Source organism: Barbus barbus, assembly GCF_936440315.1.
Source record: "Barbus barbus genome assembly, chromosome: 41".
NCBI lineage: Eukaryota > Metazoa > Chordata > Actinopteri > Cypriniformes > Cyprinidae > Barbus > Barbus barbus.
The window spans coordinates 24797791-24821403 of NC_136719.1; the positions used below are offsets into that span (position 1 = coordinate 24797791).

Sequence of the window (23613 nt, forward strand, 5' to 3'; positions counted from 1 at the left end):
AGTAACTAGTTACTAGAAATTTAGTTACTGTAATAATATTACTTTTTGCAGTAACTAGTAGTGTAACTAATTACTAATAAGATTTCAGTAATAATACCATCCATAAAACAGCTTAGTTACTTTTGATGCCTCAACCCCGCTGATTTAAAACCAAACAATCAAATAATTCCTAGATTTATTTTCATAATTTTCACGACTCGATGTGATGTGATGCATGTGATGTCCCCAGTGCAGCAGGCAAGCTTGGAATATGGAAAAGCTTGCATTCAGCAGATGGAAATATTGCATTATATTGATTTTGTCTGGAAAAAAAGATGACTGTTGTGTAATTTTTGGCTTTACTTTACTCTGGCATTACATCCCTCTGATCAGCATATGGTACATTATATTACTATAATTAAAAATCTTTTTGGAAAATTAAACAGTTTCTTACAAACTCATGTGATTTGATAAAATACATAATGAAATATAACTGTATATGGGTAACGGAGAAATTACAATTAGCTTCAAGCTGCACAAGACAATTAATGAGATTAATACAACACTTCTGCTTGAATGTCACTATCATTCACTATTGACTAATAACTGCGATCCAATGTGGATTTTGGTCAAATGATGAGGCAGAAATATGTTGTTAGTAACATTCTAGAAGAATTTTATGTGGAAGATACAAAGTTACAACTTTTGTGCGGCGTGAAGAAAAAGTAATGATACTAGTAGCGTAACTAATTACTGTTTCCAGAAAGTAGAGACAAAGTAAAGTAACAATATTACTTTTGAAAGGAGTAATGAGTAATATATTACATTATTTGAGTAACTAGCCCAACACTGCGTATCAGTACTGTTATTTTTTTATAACATTGTGTCTTGTATAGAAACATACTAACCGTGGACCGTGACGTTGAACAATTTCTCCTTCACGCTGTTAGAGACGTCGATGTACGAGACAACGTAACATCCCTCATCACTGACTCTGGCATCAGTGAAGCTTACGGTCAAACTCTCCGTGTCAAAGTTGATTGAGAATCTGTCGGATTCTTTGTTAGTGCAGCCTCTCTTCTCCTCCAAGGGGGAACAGTAGCGGATAATGGGAGCTGTCCTGTCTAAGCAGTTTTTTAATGTCACTAGCCTCACATTCCCAGGTTTTTCGACGCGTAGGGTGACGTTTTCTCCACTTTTTACCTCCACTCTCTCGCTGTCACTCACAGCACCTGATAAAAAAAAGAAAAAAAAGAAGATGATATTTGTACTTTAAGAAACTGACTGATACATAATCACACTTTAGGAACGACCGACAGAGATCACTGATAACTTTCCTTTACTTACCGGCGATGGCAAGACAGGTTATGATGAGCAGGAAGAATCGACGCATTTTAGTGAGTTCGGTTTGCCCCTTTATTTAATAATAATTAATAATAATAAAATCTTCAGCGGCTGTACGTGATCTGTCCGGGCACTGAGTGGTAAAAGCGTGTCAAAATAGACACGCTTGTCAGGTTTTTAAAGGATGGGCGTGTCCTGTAAGGTTTCTACCAATCGAAGCTGGGGTAACGCTGACCGATACACGTCATAACCTGAAAACCACGCCCGCTCTGGCCGCGACGCTGTAGAAAGATTTGTTGACGCTCAGACGATTGAACGCTTGGTCTTGTATTTAAAGGAGCCGCAAAGGAAACCGGCAGGTTGATCTTGTGTAGACTGACCACAAGCAGGGTATAAGTTAACCTCATGAAATATTTTAATTGTGAAAGAAAGAAATTGATGGATAGAAAGAAAGAACTTAATTATAGTTACATGTTTGCTAACGAAATAAACCAATAAAAGCCATTTGTGTGCTGTGTTTTTGTGTTCATGGTTATTTCCATATAGTATGAAGTACTAAAATAACTAAAATTAAATAAAACTAAAATTGAATAAACAACCTATACAGACATCAACACTATGCCAAGCACACATGTTATAAAACAACAACAACAACTTAATTACACATAGTAAGAAATGGCTATAAAAACTGAAACAGAAGTGAAACAAGTTGTAGGAAAGAGGAAAAATAAAAAGCAATAGTTGTCAGGGTATTTCACATTGAGCCATTGGGTGCTATGTCAGTACCCCCATAGATAAGTAAATATATATCTATGAGTTCCCCTTTTCCTTATGCATCCGACTGCTCCAGATATGTTGAACTTTTACAAACCACAATACATAGCCTAGTTTAACAACTGCACTAAAGGCACACATCTTAACACATACAAGTTAACATGTTCCCCCAGTAGCTCTGCCCTTACCAAACACATCCCCTGCCAAACAGATCTGACACCTGTCTCTTGTGTAGGTTGACAGTACACTGCTTTTTCCCTCAATCGCATGAATGGACAACTTGACTATTGACTCAAAGAATCTGTAAACAAAATATTACCAAGAGAATGAGTTTATTCTTTATGCTTCAAAAGGGAATAGCAATCCATGTTGTGCTAAACAGCTCACTGAGCCATCAAACTAAACTGGGTCCAGAAATTAAAGAAAATAGCAGGATGTCTTCAAAATCTGATGTAGATTTGGGTCATTAATGTAGACAGAATGGCCACGGAGCACAAGATGGCATTTCAGCTTAATAGTGTCACTGATTTGAATCTGAACGATGAGAACTTACAAGAAACCTAGACAAAGCTTGACTTGAGTATTCTCTGATGATGATCAACAGCATAAACAAATATGTTCCACTCATCTGTGAATTAAACATAAGAAATGTTTTGGACAGAGTTTGGCCACTTTACATTTCACCGAATCTCATTTACATGTCCCTCTGATAATACAGCAATCCGTTCAAATCAAATCCCAGTTATTCACTCGTATCAAAAAACATTTTGTTGTTGAATGTATTGTGTCATATTTAAATGACCATGACCATAGAAAAGAATGTGATCACACAAATATCAGCACATCTGTTGTATTTATCAGCAAAATAACCATTTGAAGAAAAACAGGTCAGGGTTGTAATCAAAATATATCAGTTTGATGATGACCATGAGTTTCTAATTATTTTCTCTTCATATCATGAACTCATTAGCAGTGAGGTGGTGTTTAAAACTGAATCCTCATGTTTAGTTTCTTCCAAAACCAAAATGAAGCAAAATTAAACTCAATAAAACTAAAAACCTACAGGTATAAGAAAAAGCAAAGGGAGTTGTTTTCCACAGTAAAGTCACATCAAAAGAAAATCTCCACACTTTGAGTCTGGTTTACTGACGGATCGACTGGTGGGTTTGATCTCCGTGAGGTTTAGCTAATGAAAAACAAACGTGTGAAAGCTGAGCTGGTGGCAGAAGATCTTCATCACTCGCTCCATTACTGATGTTACTGTCAGTGAGGAGGAACCCAGTGTCTGATCGTACAGGACTGTGAGTCTCAGAGATGTTCAGTCAGTGGAAAACAGATCTCCAGCAGACGGCAGAGGAGCCAGACCGCCGGTGACGTTCGGTAGAAGAGAAAGATCTGGAAGACTCTGGATGTGAGACTTGAGCTCCTTCCTCACTTGTGTGACGCGAGCCAGCTTCTGCTTGTATTCCTGCAAGAGCATCAGATAATCAATGAATAAATGAATCAAAAAACATTCAAAACTTTGGGGTCATTCAGATGTTTTTAAATAGTACTATTTTATTCAGTAAAGATTAATTAAATTGATCAAAAGTGACAGTAAAGACATTTATAATGTTACAAAAGGTTTCTTTTTCAAACAAAATGCTGTTTCTACTCAAAGAATGCTTGAAAAATAAAATGCATTACAGCTTCCACAAAAATATTAAACTGTTTTCGACATTGATAATAATCAGAAATGTTTCTTGAGCAGCAAATCAGCATATTAATGATTTCTGAAGGATCATGTGACTCTGAAGACTGGAGTAATGATGCTGAAAATCACAGAAATAAATTACATTTTACAATATATTCATATAGAAAAGTTGTTGAAATAGTAATAATATTTTGCAATATTAATGTTTTTACTGTATTTCTGATCAAATAATTAATAAATCCAATGTATTTTGGACACTTAAAAGGTAACTCAAGTAATGCATAAACCCAAAGATGTCTTTTTTAGTCTTTCCAAATATGACTTTCTTCCATGAAACACAAAAGGTAACGTTTTACAAAAGTTTGTTTTCAAGCTCAAAAATGAACAAGTACCACCATAAAAGTATGAAAACAATCCCAAAATGTGTCCATATGACTTGGCGATATATGATTTATCAGTGAATAATAATTTTGGTCTTACTGTCAGATGATTTCTAAAACCATTGAATATAGTGCGCAAGTAATATGGACTACTTTATAATACTATTTTGTTGCTTGAAGGTAAAAATCACATCCACTTTTATTGTATTGAAAACATAAGCTCTGCAGAAGTTCTCCCATGTAAGAAAAGAAACAGGTTTGGAAAGACACGAGGAGTAGATGACAGCATGACAGCTTTTCCTTTAGAGCAGCGGTTCTCAAGTCCAGTCCTCGCACGCCCCCCGTCCCGCTTTGCACATTTTGTATGTTTCTCTTATCGCTGTGGCACAGTGCAAATCTGTGAATGGATGCTCCGAAGCTCACTTCTAACGAGCTGATGATCTGAATCAGGTGTGTTAAAGAGAGACATGCTAAATATGCAGAGCAGGGGGGGGGGCACGAGGACTGGTATCGAGAACTGCTGCTTTAGAGCATTTAGGACTCTTGTACCTCCAGCTTCTTCTCCCTCTCGTTGAGCGCTTCTCTCTGGCTCTGGATGTATTCTGTCAGCATTCGAGCCAGCTGTCTCCGGTCCTCTAACTCAGCGGCCAGGCGTCCGTTATACTCTGCCAGCAGCAGACAGGCTTCGTCCACTGTCTTTGACAGCTTATCTGCCGCCTGTTTATCTGCAGAGCATATGGAGAGTTTCATCAGAAAACCACTTCCTGTTAGACAGTGTTATGTTTCACCTGCGAGACTCGCCTGTAATCTTCTCCAGAAGAGAAACGTCCTGCACTTCCTGTGGAAGTGACGCAATCTTCTGTCTTACAGCAGCGTCACCAGACGCAGCGTTCTCTAGATCCTGCAGCGCTTTCACCAGATCCTCCGTCTGTGGATCATGCCAATCACACACAACCTTTCTTATAAATCAGATTAGTTTGTACTGAACCACATTCAAAATGGTTGTAAAATGTCAATATACTATGAAAACAATAATAGAAAAAAATACTGTGATTTTTTTATACCATAATTGATCTGAAAATCAAGGGTTAGAATCACTTTTCTTTGAAAGAATGGCATGTAAATGTTCCCCGAAACTAAGGGGCTCTTGGGAATCTATTATAATGATATATAAAGTATAAACATATTGGGAGTTGCTTTGAAACGTCGAGCAGTTTTAGCAGTGTCTTACAATGTGACATCAAATCAACTATCCAAGCTTTTGAAATAAACGTTATAGTACATACATTATATTTTTATTCATTTACTATATTATTAATGTTAATATAATTTGTCCCCCATGAGTCCCTTAGTTTGGGAGAAAGATTTAAATGCCATTTATTCAAAGAAGTGTGATTCTTACCCTTGATTGTTATTATAGCATTTTTATTCAGATAAGCATTTATATTTAGAATTAATATGCATTTATATTTATATATTCTTATTTTAGGACCATTTTTTGACTTCATTAGTACATTTTCATTGGTATGACAAAGTGAAAAATTAACTGAAATAAATAAAAAATAAACTTTCTATGTAAAACATAATATAATAAGCAAAATATATTTTTTCTCAGATCAAGAATTACATGTAAAGCAGCTTTAGCAGGGTCTCTGAAATGGTTTCAAACAACATTTTTATTTGAATTCTGTTATTATAGACCTTTTCAGATTATATTTATTATATTATACAAGGAACATTTGTATTTTTATTTAATATCTTTCACATTGCAGGAGCATTTAAAATGGACTAATGAAGTCAAAAAATGGTGCTAAAATAAACAAAACAACAAAAACAGAAAGAAATACATATAAATTATAAATCTAGAATCATGATATTGAACAGAAATGCTATAATACTAATTAGTATCAAGGGTTATAATCACATTTCTTTTGAGCAAATGTCATCCGTACCAGTTGTGGAGCGGCTGCGTCCATCTCACGGGGAGAGTAGTGACCTCTGTAATCATCATCTTCCTCATCCTCTTCCTCCTGGACCTTCTGGTAGCTTCTCTTTAAATTTTTTCTATTATCTGCTACAAAATAACATGCGATTTTTACTTCACTTTACTTTCACAAAGAGACAATTCCGTTCATGCATTCTACAGGACAGTAAACAAACATGCATTTTGGTGAAAACAATGCCTGATGAAGGTTGCATGACCAAAACGTTGTATTAAAGTAAGATTTGTGAGCTGTTATAGTAGTTATGAAAACTGAAATAACACAAAAGGAAGCCTGGAAATTATGTAGTGATGAAAACATGACAAATGAAATTGAGCTTCTTTATCTAGATTGCAGCTCTGATCACTCTTGACATTCATCTACCAACTTCATCAGGTGTATCTTGGGATGGTTTTACACAGAATGCGAGTATTGCGCTGACCTGTGGGCTTCTGTTTGGGACTGTCTGAGTCCTCGATAGCCAGTTTGAGCTGCTGGATAAAGTCTGCACGGTAGAGGCTTCGCTCCTGCCAGATGTTCAGCAACCTCTCCATGTGCTTCTTACTACCTTCATCTCCATCTCTGCCAGAGAAAGACACAGAATGTGTGTGAGACAGGACAGATTCATGCTATTGAAAACATAAAGCAAATATGAAGGTGCGTTTACCTGGCCACATGTGAGCAGGCATCAACCAGGACACCCTCAAAGTCTTTGGCGAACTCGGGACCCTTTTTCTTACTGTTCTGAATCACGTCATTCGCCAGATACAGGAACGTCAACTTCCTGCTGCTTTTAGCTGAACAACAAACATTTCATTATAACTAACTTTAGAACAAACACTTGTTGTGTGTTTCAGTTTTAATGTTTCAGCCGTTTAACCATTTTTGAAGGTTAACCTTTTGCAAACTAAACTAAACAAGTAAAGTTTGGTCTTACATTCCTTGATTCCCAAATCAGTTTGTTCCACTTAAAGCAACAGTTCAGCCAAAAAATAACATTTGTTGTTCTCATCCTCAGGCAATCAAAGATGTAGATGAGTTTGTTTCTTCATCAGATTTGGAGAAATGTAGCATTCCATCACTTGCTCACCAATAGATCCTCAGCAGTGAATGGGTGCCGTCAGAATGAGAGCTGATAAAAACATCACAATAATCCACACCACTCCAGTCCATCAGTTAACATCTTGAGAAGACAAAAGCTGCATGTTTATACGAAACAAATCCATCATTAAGGTATTTTAACTTCAAACTGTTGCTTCTGGACAAAATTCAAGTCCATAATCCATAATAACGCTTCCTCAAGTGAAAAAGTGCATCTCCTGTTGTCTCTCACATCAAAATCCACATATTTGTTTAGAGCTGTTTTGGCTTGTAAACAGTTTTTAATCTGTGCAGATTTCTCTCCTGATTCTAACCAGACAGCTTTTATGGAGTATGGACACACATTTTAGCTGGAAGCAATGGTTCAACATTTTAAAAAAACATCTTAATGATGGATTTGTTTCTTACAAACACGCAGCTTTTCACTTCACATGACGTTAATTGATGGTCTGGACTGGTGTGGATTACTTGTGATGTATTTATCAGCTGTTTGGACTCTCATTCTGACGGCACCCATTCACTGCAGAGCATCCATTGGTGAGTTGGATGCAATGCTACATTTCTCCAAATCTGATGAAGAAACAAACTCATCTACATCTCGGATGACCTGACAGTGATGACATTTTCAGCAAATTTTCATTTTTGGGTGAACCATTCCTTCAACTACCACTGTAAACCCAAAGCTGTAAGTGTCAACAGTGGTAAAACCCTCTCTTACCTTTCTTCAGTTCTCTGTGCCACACGCGCACGATGAAGGATGCATGTTTGCGGTGATGAATGATCCACAGAGACAGAGTCTGAACGCTCTGCTGTGAGTTACTCAGTTCAGACAGCTTCTTCTCCAGCGCAGACTCGGAGAAAGACGACATGCTGACCGCTCTCTCTCACCGGACCACCCTGAGAACACACAACAGGTTAGAAACAGGTCTGAGTTGCATCACTTAAGCTGCTTTCAAACTAAGGGGCTCACAGGAAAAATATAATATAATAAAGTATAAACATATGGGTAGTTGACTTTTGTCTGTTTGACATTTAAAACTAAATATTTGTACTATAATTCGTATTATAGTATTGCTTCGACAAGGAATATTTGTTTATATGGAATAGTTTTATTTTATTTTTCACAATCCAAGGACATTATAAATTAACTACAACTAAAAAAAGGTTTAAAATTATACATATTCTCTCATACTGTCATATAAATGTTAATCAGGAAGCTTGATGATACATAAAAATGCAACAATAATCCATTTTATTTGTCAACTAACCACATACATACAATGCATTTTGAATATTTTTAAATAATTTGCATGCATATAAGATTCATAACCTCCTTTTCTGTGGTCTACTTGTATTATTAAGAGAGACCACATGGAATATTTGTACTTTAAAGAGCAATATAATAAAACAATGTGCATATAAATAAAATATATATGCATAAAGCATTTATAAGAGTAGTTTGATTGCATATATAGGCTATGTGATTAACAAAGGAGATATAATAGAAGAGTTTGAACTTAAACTCCACAGAGTCTGAGTTATTGATTAGTTGAGAAGCTGATTAGATGTATTGCCACATTTCTGGGACATGCAGCCAACATATTCAACACAGTAAAAGCTAATTAAGCAGGTTAAAGAAACAAATCAAGCAAACAACTATAAAAATAAAGGTAACGTAAATGAACCCTCACCTGTCAGCAGTTTTTGTAACGTTAGCCTTATCTGGATTAAAGTTCAGTATGGCACAACGCACGCGGGAACCACTAAATACAGACTACCGCGGATCAAAAGCGTGGTTTAAGTCGAGATATTAATAAATCGAATTAATAAAATACAATCCGTGAATATATTCATCGAAACTTTTGTCGAATGTTTGGGACACGATGAGATTCTGTTCCAAGTTGGTTGATAAACAAACGAGCGTCGCGCGCGTGACGTCACACAGACGCGACGCGACATCATGCTGGATGTGTTTTCTTGCAACACTGCAATCTTTACAAAATGTGTCGTTTTAAATAATAATACCAGTAATTTTTCAAGTCACGTGTGTTGTTTTGTATAGGAAGCCCAGCCTTTGTTTGGTAGCAGGCATAGAGGAGCTCTCTCTGGACTGAAATTCGTAATTTTATATTTAATGAAATGAAGCAGGAGTTTATTTTGACCCTGAAACACTCAGAGTAAGTACTATGGGACATTTTTAAGTAAATATTCAATATGCTCGTTCAGTCTTCATATGTTATAATAAAACATGACCATATAGGAATAGACAAGTTGTTTTGTATTGTGACTTATTTTAGTCATACACAGTAACACGAGTGATATACACCTCATGGGACATTAAATGTTTTAGTGTGATAGTCACAGAGTCTTTGGTCAATGTTTTTGCCTGTTTGTATGTTTTAAGATAACATGCTTTATGTATGCTAGAGAAAACAATTATCAGCTATATTATTTAAGAAATTGGAAAATGATCTGAATTCATTGTGAAATGCATTTACTAGACTATATGTCACTTCAAGAAATCAGTCATTGAATACTAACAGATTGATCAGTATTTTTATTTAACCAGAAAAGACTCCCTGAGATTAAAAATGGCCAGCAATGCAATCAGTTTCAATGCAGATTCACACAACACAAACAAACTAAAAACACTTAAAATAATTACATATCACCGAATCATCTTCCATTTGCCAAATAACTGTTTTAAAATGATCCAAGGACAGCAAATTTTGCAATTTCAGTTTCGATTGAATAAGATTCCAGTCAGACTGCATACATAAAAGCCTTCTTACCTAGTTCAGATCGAACAAAAGGAACAGAGAAAGTATAGCAATTTTGCAAACGAAGGAAATATTTCTCGACGATTTTCTGTTGTATAAGACAGCAGAGATATGAAGGCAACCCCCCCAAGATGGCTTTATAAATAATTACATACCAATGCATTTCTCTCGTAATACTCAAAGAAGGCCAACCTAATCTGTTATACGAGGTACAATGATGAGTTGAGGGTTTATCTGATATAAATCTTGGAGCGCCATGATAAACAGCGTCGAAAGTAGAAAGAAGATATGAAGGTGCAAACTGATGCACTACATCACCATAATCAAGTACAGATAAAAAAATGGCAGAAACTAATTTCTTTCTTGCATTAAATGAAAAACAAAACTTGCTCCTAAATAAAACCCAAGCTTAATTTTCATTTTTTTCTTCAGTTGAGTAATATGAGAGCCAATGGATAGGACATAGTCAACAATGATGCCAAGATATTTGTACTCTTGTATTGTATTACACTAACAGCTGATTAATATTTGCTTAGTTGCCAAAAGATTCTCTGTCATACATTTTTATACTTGCATTTCTCATGTTTGTCTCTCTCGAGATGACTTACAGCTTTTATTAACATCCTTCACAGATCTAGTAGCTCTATAAATTGAAAATGGCTGAACATCAGATCGAAGACCCAAAGATTGCATTTGCATATCTCCGCCCATCCTGTGTCCTCCTGACCAAAGAACCTACACCCGCTAACGTAGAAGCTCTTAGCGGTCATCTCCGCAGTGTGAGCGATGGGGCTCTCCAACAGCTCCAGGACTATATTCTGTTTCCTCTCAGATTTGTCCTCAAAATCCCTGGCTCCAAGCGGGAGGGACTTGTCCAGGCGGTCATGGAAGCCTTGACGTATGTGCTGGAGAACACTTGCGTTCAGAGTTGGGATTCTCTGCGAGAGCTTTTCTCTGAGCTTTGCCTTTGTCTTTGTTCCCCAAAAGACCCGGGAAAACCCGCCAAGACCTCTGAGGAACTAAAACTGTCCGTCCTTAAATGCCTGGATGCCCTCTTGCACTCTGCCTACGGGGACATTGTTTTTAAACTCTATGAGCCAAGCATGTTGCCTGGACTTGGAGCCGCCGTTTCACTTCTTCTAGCATTAGCAGAGCATGAAAAGGCCAGAGGAGTTCAAATGGCTTCTCTTAAATGTCTCCTTTCTTTGTTTCAGCAATGCGACTGCAAAGAAGACCACATTGAGCTAGGACGGGATGAGAGGTTTATGCTCGGGTGCACCTTGGCCTATTTTTTACCTGGGATTTCTCGAGCCCTGAGTCTCGTAATAAGTGGAGATGTAAGACAAGGCCATGCAGTTACAGTGAAGGCCATGAGGGTTTGGTACAAAGCAGTAGGTCTGGTAATGGCCGATGAGCAGCTTCAGAAAACAGACAATGATGTGGCAGCTAGTGATTTAGGAAGAGTTGAGGAGCTTGTTGTAAAGAGGACTCCATCCTGGCGCAAAGCCACATCCCAGCGCCTTGCTTTGGTCTTACAAAAGATAATTTCTTGCACTTCTTCCCACCCGCATTGGAGAGTCAGGCTTGAGCTGGTCAATCTATCCCATTTTCTTCTTTCTCAGTGTAGCCAGTCTGTGGGTGAATGTGTCGGTGCTCTACTGGAAGCATTGGTAGGTGCTGTCAATGATGAGGAACCTGAGGTTAAGCACAGGTGCAATGCAGCATTGGATAAGGTGGCACAAATGGGTCAAACCAATAGCAAACAGGACTTTACTGATATTCTATCTGAAAACCTCCACAGCTTGGTGTCATCTTTACCCAGACTCATGAGAACATCTGATGACCAACGCAAGCTCTTTGTTCTTAACGTGTTCCTTGGGTACCTCAAGATTCTGGGGCCCAAAGTGGATGCGATACTTACTTCAGCAGTACATTTGGAGCGCATCTCCAAAGCATTGATGCAAGTGATGGAGCTGGACGTAACAGATGTGAAGATCATCGAGGAGAGAACTCTAACATCTTCGACAGACTTGAGGCCTGACCTGCACCAAATCCCATCCCAGAGGAAATACTTCCTCTACTTCACAGACGACAAGATATTCTCAGCACTCAGGAAAATCTGCCGCGTGTTGGGATACTACGGAAATCTCTACCTTCTTGTTGACCGCTTCATGGAATTGTACAAGGAGTCTTCGGTTTATAGAAAGCAAGCTGCTTTGGTCCTCAACGAGGTCGTTGTTGGTGCTGCAGGCATTGGGGTAGAAACGGACACTTCTAGGATTGATTGTTCAGGAACAAGCCAGTCTAGAACAAATCAAGAAGACTTGAAATCTTCAATCATGTCTATCATCGAGGAGTACATCAGTTTGAGTAACTGGCATCTCCCTACAGTCTCAGAAGCCTTGGAAGGGAAACTTGAGTCTACAACCTCCTTGGTGTCCAATAATCCAGAACGAAACTGTTTGCAACTGCTTCCAGCATCTAAAACTCCAACGCTTCACCAACTCAACAGCAACATTTGGCAAATCTGTATCCAGTTGGAGGGCATCGGGGGATTCGCCCTGGCATTAGGCACCAATTATCGTCTGTTTCTGATGACGACGTTATACCCTGTGCTGGAGAAGGCCGGGGACGAGTCCCTTCTCGTCAGCCAAGCGGCTTCTTGCGCAATGTGTGACCTTTGCAATGCTTGCGATTACAGTTCACCCAAAGATCTTGTAATCGAAAACTCAGACTACCTTCTCAATGACGTTTCTCTAAACCTAGCCAGACCCAGCATTCACCCTCATGCTCCGCGAGTTCTTGCAGTCATGTTCACTCACTCGGATGCCAGTCTGCTGCCTCTAGTGGCCGATGTGGTTCAGGACGTGTTAACAGCACTTGATCTCAGCTACGACCAGAGAACGCCACAGTTCTGTAGTGTGCTACATTCACTCATGAGAGCACTCGGTGAGTCTTATTTTTCCTTAGTTTACTTAAAAGGATAGTTCACCCAAAGATGAAAATACTGTCATTAATTACTCACCCTCATGTCGTTCCAAACCCGTAAGACCTTCATTCATCTTCGGAACACAAATTAAGCTATTTTTGATTAAATCCGAGAGTTTTCTGACCCTGCATAGACAGTACTGTAATGTTCCAAGGCATTGGTTAAATAGTCCATGTGACATCAGTGGTCTAACTAATTTTACGAAGCTACGAGAATACTTTTTGTGTGCAAAGAAAACAAAAATAACTACTTTATTCAACAATTCTTCGCCGCCGCGCAATGTCTGCCACCATTATCGAGAGTATTGATACTTCTTGATATTGATGCGTCTTGGTACTCATGAAAGCAGTGTACTTACTGCGTTACATTGCTGTCTAATGAGGATCAGAAAGCTCTCGGATTTAATGAAAATATCTTAATTTGTGTTCCGAAAATGAACCAAGGTCTTACGGGTTTGGAACGACGTGCGGGTGAGTAATTAATGACAGGATTTTTGGGTGAACTATGTCTTTAACTATTATTTTGAACAATGTTGCTATTAAGTATTAGGTTTCTAATGTATTAAGTTTGAAAAATCAACACGTTTTACCACAGTGAGATGGTTTCCCGCTACTATGGGATGCAAGAACACATCCAGCAAAGAGACCCAGAATAAAGAGTGTGTGAACTTGAGGCAGTTTCTCCTGGACTATAAGAAGCAGAAGGAGCTTGCAGAAGGCATTGGAGTAGAGGAGGAAGATCCTAATGATTTAGGTTTGTAATTTACATTCATGTTTGATTAAATTTCTTTAGTATTAACCCAGGAGGGGAAACAAGTACTTAAAGTGCTCTATTTACACGCACTAATTTTGTACTTAATATACTAAAAATAATAATTTAGTACTTCTTAAGGACATATTCTCAAATGTGCTATTTTGGGACACCATGAATATGAACTAAAATGTTATTTTATTATACTTTCTCTGTATTAAAAAAAATTATGTAGTAGAAAAATACATAAAATTTCCAAGGCTTATCAGCCAAATTTAGCAGAATTGTGCACACATTCAAACCTGAATTGAGAACGTTTTAGAGAAATTTGTATTTATTTGTATACTTAATTCAACTTTTTGGACCTACATTTCTCAGGATGCATTATCTGTGTTGACTTTCTTTGAAATGCAGTTCAGTACATTTCTCTATGATAGAAAATGGCAGTGCTTTACAGTTCCTGCCTGTAATTTAATTCTTGCACAGCAGACAACAGTAATGATCCAGTGAGTTGTCGCAGCATAAAAGTAAAAAGTTCTGGAACTGTTACGTTAATTCTGCTGGAGGTTTCATCATAACTGCAGACCTGTAAGAGGGGTAGTCGGTTCCCCTTGAACAAGCTGCGGTAAGTGCTTTACACAAGGGTACAGATGTAATAGAGCAGAATTATGATCGCACAAGCTCAGTTTTTTGGCTCATCTTCAATCCTCCACATGCTGAGGCTTTCAACTCAGGGCTCAGATTCCTGATCATTAAACCAACACCACACAGGGCTGAATTCCCAGAGCGATCTATTATTATGGCGTTCTTACTATCACGCTGAAGGTTTGTAGCTGATTTACAAGATGCATTCAGCTGATAGAGAGCCAGACTTTTGAACATGCAGTCGAATGCACAGGGATGACAAACCAATTAGGTTTTTAAATTCTCCTATCCACAGAAGTTCCTCCACCAACTTCTGATGAGGACACAGATGTTCCTGCAGAGAAAAAGGAGCTTCCTCTTCATATCCAGATTGCGAAAGACGTGATGGAGCGATGCATCCACCTGCTCTCTGACTCCAGCCTGAGAATCAGGCTCAAGGTTGTAAAATCTCTTCTGTTGACGTATAATAGCTTTGGCATTGCTGCAGGTGTGCTTCCTTTGAGAAGAGAAGTGTCTAAAGTCAAAGGTGCATGTACATTTATAGGTGTTGGACATCTTGGAGTTGTGTGTGTGCGTTTTATGTGAGCGAGAGGACGAGCTGCTTCCCATGGTGCACCGGTGCTGGCCTGCTCTCCTCCACCGTCTCACCAACGATGACCCTCTCGCTGTACCGCGAGCATTCAAGGTGAGAATGTCCTAGCAACCAGCCACTACACCCTAGCAACCAGATAGCAACATGCAAAAAAAAAAAAAAAACAAGCCTTAGCAATGCCTCATTTACACTGCAGGGGCCAGTTCCATAAACTTAGCCTGTATGTTAAGACAGTGTCTTAAGAACTGGTTTGACCAACTAGCAGTTAACCAAGGAGTAATCAGTCTTATATTTTGGATTCAACTTAGACTAATCTAAGTTTTTATGTAACATGCTTAAAGGGGGGTTTCTTGCACCACACACTAGCCAAGATGGACAAACGCAAAATATTGATTCAAGATTTGTGTTTACATGACAGTCACATTGGCACATATCTGATTTAAATCTGATTCATTTCAACATATGAATGAGGCCTGAAACCGATCTCGAAATATCCGAATGCATGCAGGGGTTTTTTCCCTGTTTACACGGTCAGAACACATCCGATCTGTCTCGCATATGAGCTTGGGTCACATTTAACTAACAGCATTTTAAAATTGTATATACACAATATTGTAGTTTAATGATCTGCATTAGCAATATATAATTGGCTAGATACTGTTCTTGAGTAAAGCGAAGCTTGCTAGCCATAGTGATGCACGATTTCTGAGCAAATCATTCTTCTGAGTCAGTGCTTTTCCATGAATCGGTCAAAGGAAATTCACACTCTTCTTCATTAGTGAATCAATCCGAAACAAAATTGGTCAAATGCGTAAATCCTGTAGTTTAATATTATTGCGTTGACTGTGATGGTCACATCTAAAAGAAATGCTGTTCGTTTGAGCTTTCAATTCATCAAAGAATGCTGAAAAATAAAATGTAACACGGAAAAAACATTGATATTCATAAATGCACAAAATCAGTATATTAGAATGATTTCTGAAGATCATGTGACACTGAAGACTGGAGTAATGATGCTGAAAATTCAGCTTTGATCACAGGAATAAATTATATTTTAAAATACATTCAAATAGAAATCAGTTATTTAAAATTGTAATGATTATTTTTGATTAAGTAAATGCAGCCTTGGTGAGACTTCTTTCAAAAACATCATACCAACCTCAAACATTTGAATGCTATTGTATACAATAGAACTACAGATCTGGTAGATCATCAGGTTGCTCTGTTTTTCTCTGTGGATCTCATTGTCCAGGTGTTGTGTGTTCTGGGCGAGTCGTGTGGTGATTTCCTGAGGAAACGCGTATCTAAGGAGGTTCTGCCCCATCTCACCTCGTCTCTGATGAAGCAGGCGGAGGTCAGCGCTCGCTCCGGACCCGTCTACACACACACACTGGCTTACAAACTCCAGCTCGCCGTGCTGCAGGGCCTCGGCCCTCTGTGTCTGAAACTGGACCTGAGTAAGTCTAGACATCAGTGTACTAAACACATGCTGGAAACATGTCTCATGATATTTAATTGTATTTAATATAATGTATTTAATAATTGTATTTAATCAGCTATTGAAGGAGATTTATTTATGTGTGTATATATATATATATATATATATATATATATATATATATATATATATATATATATATATATATATATATATATATATATATATATATATATATATATATATATATATATATATTTTTTTTTTTTTTTTTTTTTTGTAATGACAGTTATTTAATATATTGCTTAAAGAAAACGTGCTAAACAAAAACATAACATTAATTTAAAAGATAAGGTTCAGCTAATTGTTCCATTGTCCCTCCCACATTAAAATATATTAAGTGGAATGAAAATGAATTATAATGATTAATTTAATGTATGTGCAGAGTCAGCATTATAACAAAATCATGCAAACACACAAATATGATTCTATACGTTATTATAGCTTAAAATGCAAATATAAATCCTGATATTCATGTAGTATATTCTGCCTAAATTATTACAAAAAACAAAAATGCATCTACTTTCAATGAAGTGCTAAATGTTTGAGCTAAATATAGTATTCAACTGGAATAATATAGGACAGGACCTTATTTTAGGATTTGAACCGTTTTTGCTTTAAAAGTGGGTTTATTTTATTAATAAGCGTACAATGGAAAAAATTATATATTTTTTTATCTTTTTAGTCCTTGGTATACTCTAATAGCTTTGGTTAATATCTTGATTTTTTTTTTTTTCATTTCTATATAGTTTTTATCAATATTTTTATTTCTTGATTTTAGCTTAATTTTTATTCAAATGTATTTATTTGTTTCTAAAATGTTATTTAAAGTTTTAGAAATATTGCCTTGGCAACTAGCTGAAAGAAAATAAGTTTAAGTTTTATATTTTATTTTATTTCATTTCATTTCAATAACCCTGAATGGGAGGATAAATGTTATTTCAATGCTTTTCCTTGCAAAGTCAATGCAAAACTAGAGATGGAAATAATGTAAGATGGAATTAAAAACTATTGCAGTGCTTCTGAGAGAAAACAACATTTTTTGAGTGCAAACCCAAAACAGTCATTTTTAATATTCTTTTGTATTTGTTTGTCCAATCATATTTTAATGAAAGATCAAAGATGACTTTTTTTCCTTTAGAATAACATGATGATAAATTGTGTACAACAACACCAGACATTGAAATGTACATTTTGTATGTCTAACATTTGTGAGCATGTGATCAGCACTAGATGGCAGTCTCGCTTCACAGCTGCAGCAAAGTCAATCTCACCGTAAGCGATGAAGATGTGCTCCTGTTAATGTCACATCACAGCTCCATCTGACCACCCCATGCACTGTTCATTCCTCTGGAGGACCTCCGAGGGGGATTTTTACTCTTTCGTAGCGGTTGTTTTTAGTTTTTCCTCACCCTCAGTGGGTTTTCTGATGTGATCCAGACGCTTTGGAAGGAGTGAAACAGAAAAACCTCACATGCTGCTGCTCAGTTCATGCATTCAGGCTTAATGCATGTAAATATGATTGACTATTGACCGATAAAATATCGTTTCCAATATTAGCCTCAAGTCTGGCGACATCTGGGAACTGTGTTACAGACCAAACCATGAGAAATTTGAAGCCAGTGGTTTGTGAAATGCTGAAGTGATTTGTTGTTTGATTGAGCCGCCATGTGGAGAAGATTCATCCAGAGAAAAACACTGAATACTGATAGAGTTACCATGGTTATAAGAGACACCTGAGAGACAGACAGACATGAGAGGTCATGCTATATATTTCCCAGCTGGCTCTAGTGTTCTCTCTCTCTCTCTCTCACACATCATTTTCCCTCTTTATTATTCTCCATCCATCCTTCATTTCTCTCTGTCTCTGGTCTCGCCGTGCCTCTGCATTCACCTCCATTTTTCTAGAGTAATGAGGCTCTACATCAGGCTGCTTAATTAATTAATTAGGATAATGCTGCTATGGAGACTATTAGAATATATTAGAACATCTGTGGCCATTATGACGCAGGCGTTCACTGTTTGCATTTCTGCTGTGAATTTTAAGCCAACGCCGGCGAATTCACTGGAGAATGCATTCAGGTTTGTGGGAATAGAGAATTAGGACAAACCTATAATAGTGTAATAGTCTCAAATAGTATTTGATCACTTCAAATATTAGCCTTTTCACTATTATTCAGTGTCTGTTGTAATATTCACAGCTGATTTGTATGTTTCAGGACGAGTCTTTATTCTGAATGTGTGTTTGCAGTGGAGGCGGATCTGGATCGGGTGATTGACACCTGTCTTCCGTATCTGAGCTGCCGACAGCCAATCAAACTGCAGGAGGCGTGTCTCAGGTAAGGCCCCACCCACCGCTAAACTGAATATTTCTTTTTTTTTTTTTTTACTTTTTCTTTTATCAAAGTGGATTTAAAATCCCTCAGCATTATTTATTTTTTATAAAAGTGATTCATTTTGCGTTATTTGTTTATAGTCTTAGGAACTTGCACAGACTACTATCAAAATGTTTTATTGTTGTTGTTGTTGTAGATTCATTCACTGTCTTCTGTAACTTTTGGTTTGCAGTATATCAATATATCTAGCAATATTTGGTCATATTGGGATTAGACCAATAGAAAGAGATTTTACCAGTGTATATCAGGCTGATCAATCAATTTGCTTATTTTTAAGTGTTTGACTAGGATTTAAATAAATAAATAAGATATGCATATTTTTTATATAATATATACAATTAATAATATAACAATATTATAATTTATAGAATTTTTTTTTTTAATTACAATAATAAATAAAAAATATTATCTAATTATATTTAACAATTATATATATATATATACATACAAACGATTAAAATAATATTGTTAAATAAATATAATAATTGTATGTATATTATATATACATACAATATATATAGAATAGCCAAATTGATTAAGCAGCCTGACAGAAATATCAGTGTTTTTGTATGTGTGTGTGTGTGTGTATATATAAATATATATATATTTATATATAATATTTCTTAATATATTTTTAATATTTTACACACACACACACACATACAGTGGGGCAAATAAGTATTTGATACACTGCCGATTTGTCAAGTTTTCCCACTTATAAAGAATGGAGAGATCTGTAATTTCCATCGTAGGTACACCTCGTATAAAAAAAAAATCCAGAAAATCACATTGTATGATTTTTTTAATAATTAATTTCCATTTTATTGCATGAAATAAGTATTTGATCACCTACCAACCAGCAAGAATTCTGGCTCTCAGAGACCTGTTAGTTTGTCTTTCAGAAGCCCTCCTATCCTCCACTCATTACCTGTATTAATTGCACCTGTTTGAACTCGTTACCTGTATAAAAGACACCTGTTCACACACTCAATCAATCAGACTCCAACCGCTCCACTATGGGCAAGACCAAAGAGCTGTCTAAGGACACTAGGGACAAAATTGTAGACCTGCACAATGCTGGGATGGGCTACAGGACAATAGGCAAACAGCTTGGTGAGAAGGCAACTACTGTTGGCGCAATTATTAAAAAATGGAAGAAATTCAAGATGACTGTCAATCTCCCTCGGACTAGGGCTCCATGCAAGATCTCGCCTCGTGGAGTATCCTGAAAAAGGTGAGGGATCAGCCTAGAACTACACGGGAGGACCTGGTCAATGACCTGAAGAGAGCTGGGACCACAGTCTCAACGGTTACCATTAGTAACACACTACACCATCATGGATTAAAATCCTGCAGCGCGCGCAAGATCCCCTGCTCAAGCCAGCACATGTCCAGGCCGGTTTCAAGTTTTCCAAAGACCATCTAGATGATCCAGAGGAGGCATGGGAGAAGGTCATGTGGTCAGATGAGACCAAAATAGAACTTTTTGGTATAAACTCCACTCGCCGTGTTTGGAGGAAGAAAGATGAGTACAATCCCAAGAACAGCATCCCAACCGTGAAGCATGGGGGTGGAAACATCATGCTTTGGGGGTGCTTTTCTGCAAAGGGGACAGGACGACTGCACCGTATTGAGGGGAGGATGGAAGGGGACATGTATCGTGAGATTTTGGGCAATAACCTCCTTCCCTCAGTAAGAGCATTGAAGATGGGTCGTGGCTGGGTCTTCCAGCATGACAATGACCCCAAACACACAGCAAGGGCAACTAAGTAGTGGCTCCATAAGAAGCATTTCTAGGTCCTGGAGTGGCCGAGCCAGTCTCCAGACCTGAACCCAATAGAAAATCTATGGAGGGACCTGAAACTCTGTGTTGCCCAGCGACAGCCCCAAAACCTGACCGATCTGGAGAAGACCTGTATGGAGGAGTGGGCCAATATCCCTGCTGCAGTGTGTGCAAACCTGGTCAAGGTCAGTTCTGTCTCTCACAAGTTGAGGTGTACCTACGATGAAAATCTCTCCATTCTTTGTAAGTGGGAACACTTAAAAAATCGGCAGTGTATCAAATACTTATTTGCCCCACTGTACGTAACTCATCAGCCACAAACCTCTTCTTTAGATGTCGGAATTGACAGTCTAATAAAAGTTTCGTTATCCTGCTCTCTAGATATCAGCCAATCATTAGAATGCAAATTGCCATAATTATATTGCAAATTGAGCATACTCTGATTCACCGTATGTGCTGCTGTAAGTAGCCAGTCCCATATCCTGCTGTGATGGTATGAATTGTGATGTTTTGTTCTCTATAGTGTGTTCCGCTCGCTGATGGATCTGGACTCTGATCTGTGCTGGTTCAGTCTGAATGAGCTGTGCTGTCCCGTCGCGTACGAGACACCTCACCCTCATCTGCGGTCCGTGACGCTGACCGGATCAGACAAGCCCAGAAACCAATTCACAGACAACGTCTTCGCATTACTGCAGGAGTTTGATGCCCCGCAGGAACAGGATGCTTCATACATCTGAGCACTAGATTTAAGATGATTCTGATCTTCCTTAGCAGCACGTTTGACTGGAACAACTTTTGGACAAGGCTGGAAATGTAACTTTTTCATATGATGCAGATAGTTTGATATATATAATTGAACTCTTTGAGAAAAAAATTAGTTTGTTCCTTAAAAAAATTATAAATCACTATGTAAATTATGTTTTCAGCCAAAATACCATAATTAGAGTTTTGCTGTAGTAATTATATGGTATTCTGGAAATACTATAATTATTATACTTATTATTACTTCTTTAAAATAATAAATTAATCTGGGATCTTTTAGAATAATCTTTTTTTTTTTTTCCACTTTTTTCTTTGGATGACATTTGTGGCTAATATCAAATTACTAGAGTTTTACTGTAGTAATTATGTGGTATTCAGAAAAGAGCTTTGTATATGTTATGCCTTTTTTTTTTCTTTTAATAATATAATGATTGTTGTTTTACTCTCTATACTGTTTATTTTTAATAAAAAAAAAAACATTGCATTTCTGAATATTTTCCAGAAGTTTTTGTTGAACCATTCTGAAAAACATAATTATATTCATATAGCTAAATCCTCCATTTAATTTTGAAATGCCACTATTTATTTATATTTTTTTAAATGGCATACTTGAGTGAAAAAAATTATCAATTTATTTCTATTTATTTTCATAATTAGCCTTTTTTAATTGCCCAATAAAATATTGTCCATTAAAATAAATACAATTATTAATTACTATATAATATTACACAAATGAATTAAGATTCATAAAGTACTTTGTAAACAAAATTAGTAATTATGCTTTTATTGTACAATGATATAATCATGAAATGCTTTAGTTCTATTACCGATAGACTTGTGATCCTCAATAAAATCCAGCAGGTTCTGGTCTAGTTGTGTCCTGTTGGTCCGGATCTTCTGCTCAGTCTCGTGTAGTCGCGGTTCTTCTGTGACAGTCTAATAAATGTGCCGTCCGTGAGAGCCACATTAAAGCTGCCTCATGTGCTTTGTGTTAGCCTGCTGCTGTGTTATCTGCACTGTACCTTGCTATTTATCCTCCTGCCAGGGCTGACAGAGGCGCTATTATTCACCGGGGCGACCAGCTTAACGCGCAGCATACGGGGCTAATGCAATGTCCTCTCGGCCGCTTATGATAAGTGTAGAAGCATCATTATCCAGTCAAACCAATTGACATGCACTTTGTTTGAGGAACTCACCACCGGTAAAGACGACAAAGCAAATTGAAGTGACGAAATAATGAAGAATTTAGGTGATTTTTGAGGTTAAGTAGGTGGCAAAGCTCTTTTGTTGGATAGAAAGGTAAAAATGAAATAAACGTTTTTTGGTCATTTTAGTAAGTTGCGCTGTAAAATGCGCTGCAAAGTTCAGACCACTGCTCGAATTGAAGGGGGGCTGGGGGGATCCGGGACCCCCCATAAGGCATTAGGGACCCCCCATAAGAAGTAAAAAATAGACTTAGGGGGGTCCCTCAGACATTTTTACTTGGAGTAAGCCATTTAAAAGAAGAATAGTAGCTTATCTCTCTTTGTTATGCAACATTAAATAGTATATAGTTATGCATATTATGATAAAATATATTGTTTATTTTGTATAAATTGTATAATGCGAGACTAACCCCCACCCCCACCAAAAAAAAAAAAAAAGTCTGATGGTGGGGACCCCCCATAAGACTTGATTCAATTCGAGCACTGGTTCAGACCGCTTATTTGCGTACCGACGTGGTTGACAGCTGTTAATGAACACTCACCGTTTTAGATTGACTAAAGGTGCACACTGAATCGGAAATTCTCATCCAAAATTTATGCATGTTAAAAAATAAATACTACCGCACATTTTAATCACACTGCCTCCGAAGCCTTCGTCCATCATCAAATTTTTTTTTTGCATCCGTAGCAAGCAGAGGAAAGGATGATGAATACGAAAAAAAAGGGAGTGTGAAAAATAAAATGAAACGCAATGAAAAAATGTGCATATTAGTATAAAACGCATCGTTTACGTTCAGGAGAAAACGTGCACGCTGAACGCAAACAACGCCGATTATGTTAATTAGCCTATGTTCTGGGGAAAGCTTGCACATGCAACATGGTACTCTCCAAAATGATGGTAACTCGTGGAGAAGAATTGTTGAATAAATTGTTATTTTTGTTTTCTTTGCCCTCAAAAAG

General features: G+C 37.3%; 2 protein-coding genes across 4 annotated transcripts; one reads left to right on the forward strand and one right to left on the reverse strand.

The window, feature by feature from the left end:
- Window positions 1-1715: 1715 nt before the first annotated feature.
- LOC306860798 (regulation of nuclear pre-mRNA domain-containing protein 1B-like) lies at window positions 1716-9202 on the reverse strand. 2 transcript variants are annotated; one of them, XM_079402727.1, is made up of 8 exons: window positions 8945-9180; window positions 7972-8150; window positions 6820-6949; window positions 6595-6734; window positions 6123-6241; window positions 4972-5098; window positions 4720-4895; window positions 1716-3565 (listed from the first exon to the last, which is right to left on the reverse strand). In XM_079402727.1, exons 2-8 carry the CDS (start codon window positions 8120-8122, stop codon window positions 3416-3418), a joined length of 993 nt encoding a protein of 330 aa, XP_079258853.1. In that variant the 5' UTR covers window positions 8123-8150; window positions 8945-9180; the 3' UTR covers window positions 1716-3415. The 2 variants fall into 2 exon arrangements, with proteins under 2 accessions (XP_079258853.1, XP_079258852.1); XM_079402726.1 differs by having other exon boundaries at window positions 1722-3565; window positions 6123-6244; window positions 8945-9202.
- LOC306860797 (TELO2-interacting protein 1 homolog) lies at window positions 8792-21938 on the forward strand. 2 transcript variants are annotated; one of them, XM_079402725.1, is made up of 8 exons: window positions 8792-8928; window positions 10672-12982; window positions 13617-13775; window positions 14713-14855; window positions 14962-15102; window positions 16262-16466; window positions 18759-18846; window positions 21210-21938. In XM_079402725.1, exons 2-8 carry the CDS (start codon window positions 10690-10692, stop codon window positions 21421-21423), a joined length of 3243 nt encoding a protein of 1080 aa, XP_079258851.1. In that variant the 5' UTR covers window positions 8792-8928; window positions 10672-10689; the 3' UTR covers window positions 21424-21938. The 2 variants fall into 2 exon arrangements, with proteins under 2 accessions (XP_079258851.1, XP_079258850.1); XM_079402724.1 differs by lacking the exon at window positions 8792-8928 and adding an exon at window positions 9192-9430 and having other exon boundaries at window positions 10666-12982.
- The last annotated feature ends 1675 nt before the right edge of the window (window positions 21939-23613 follow it).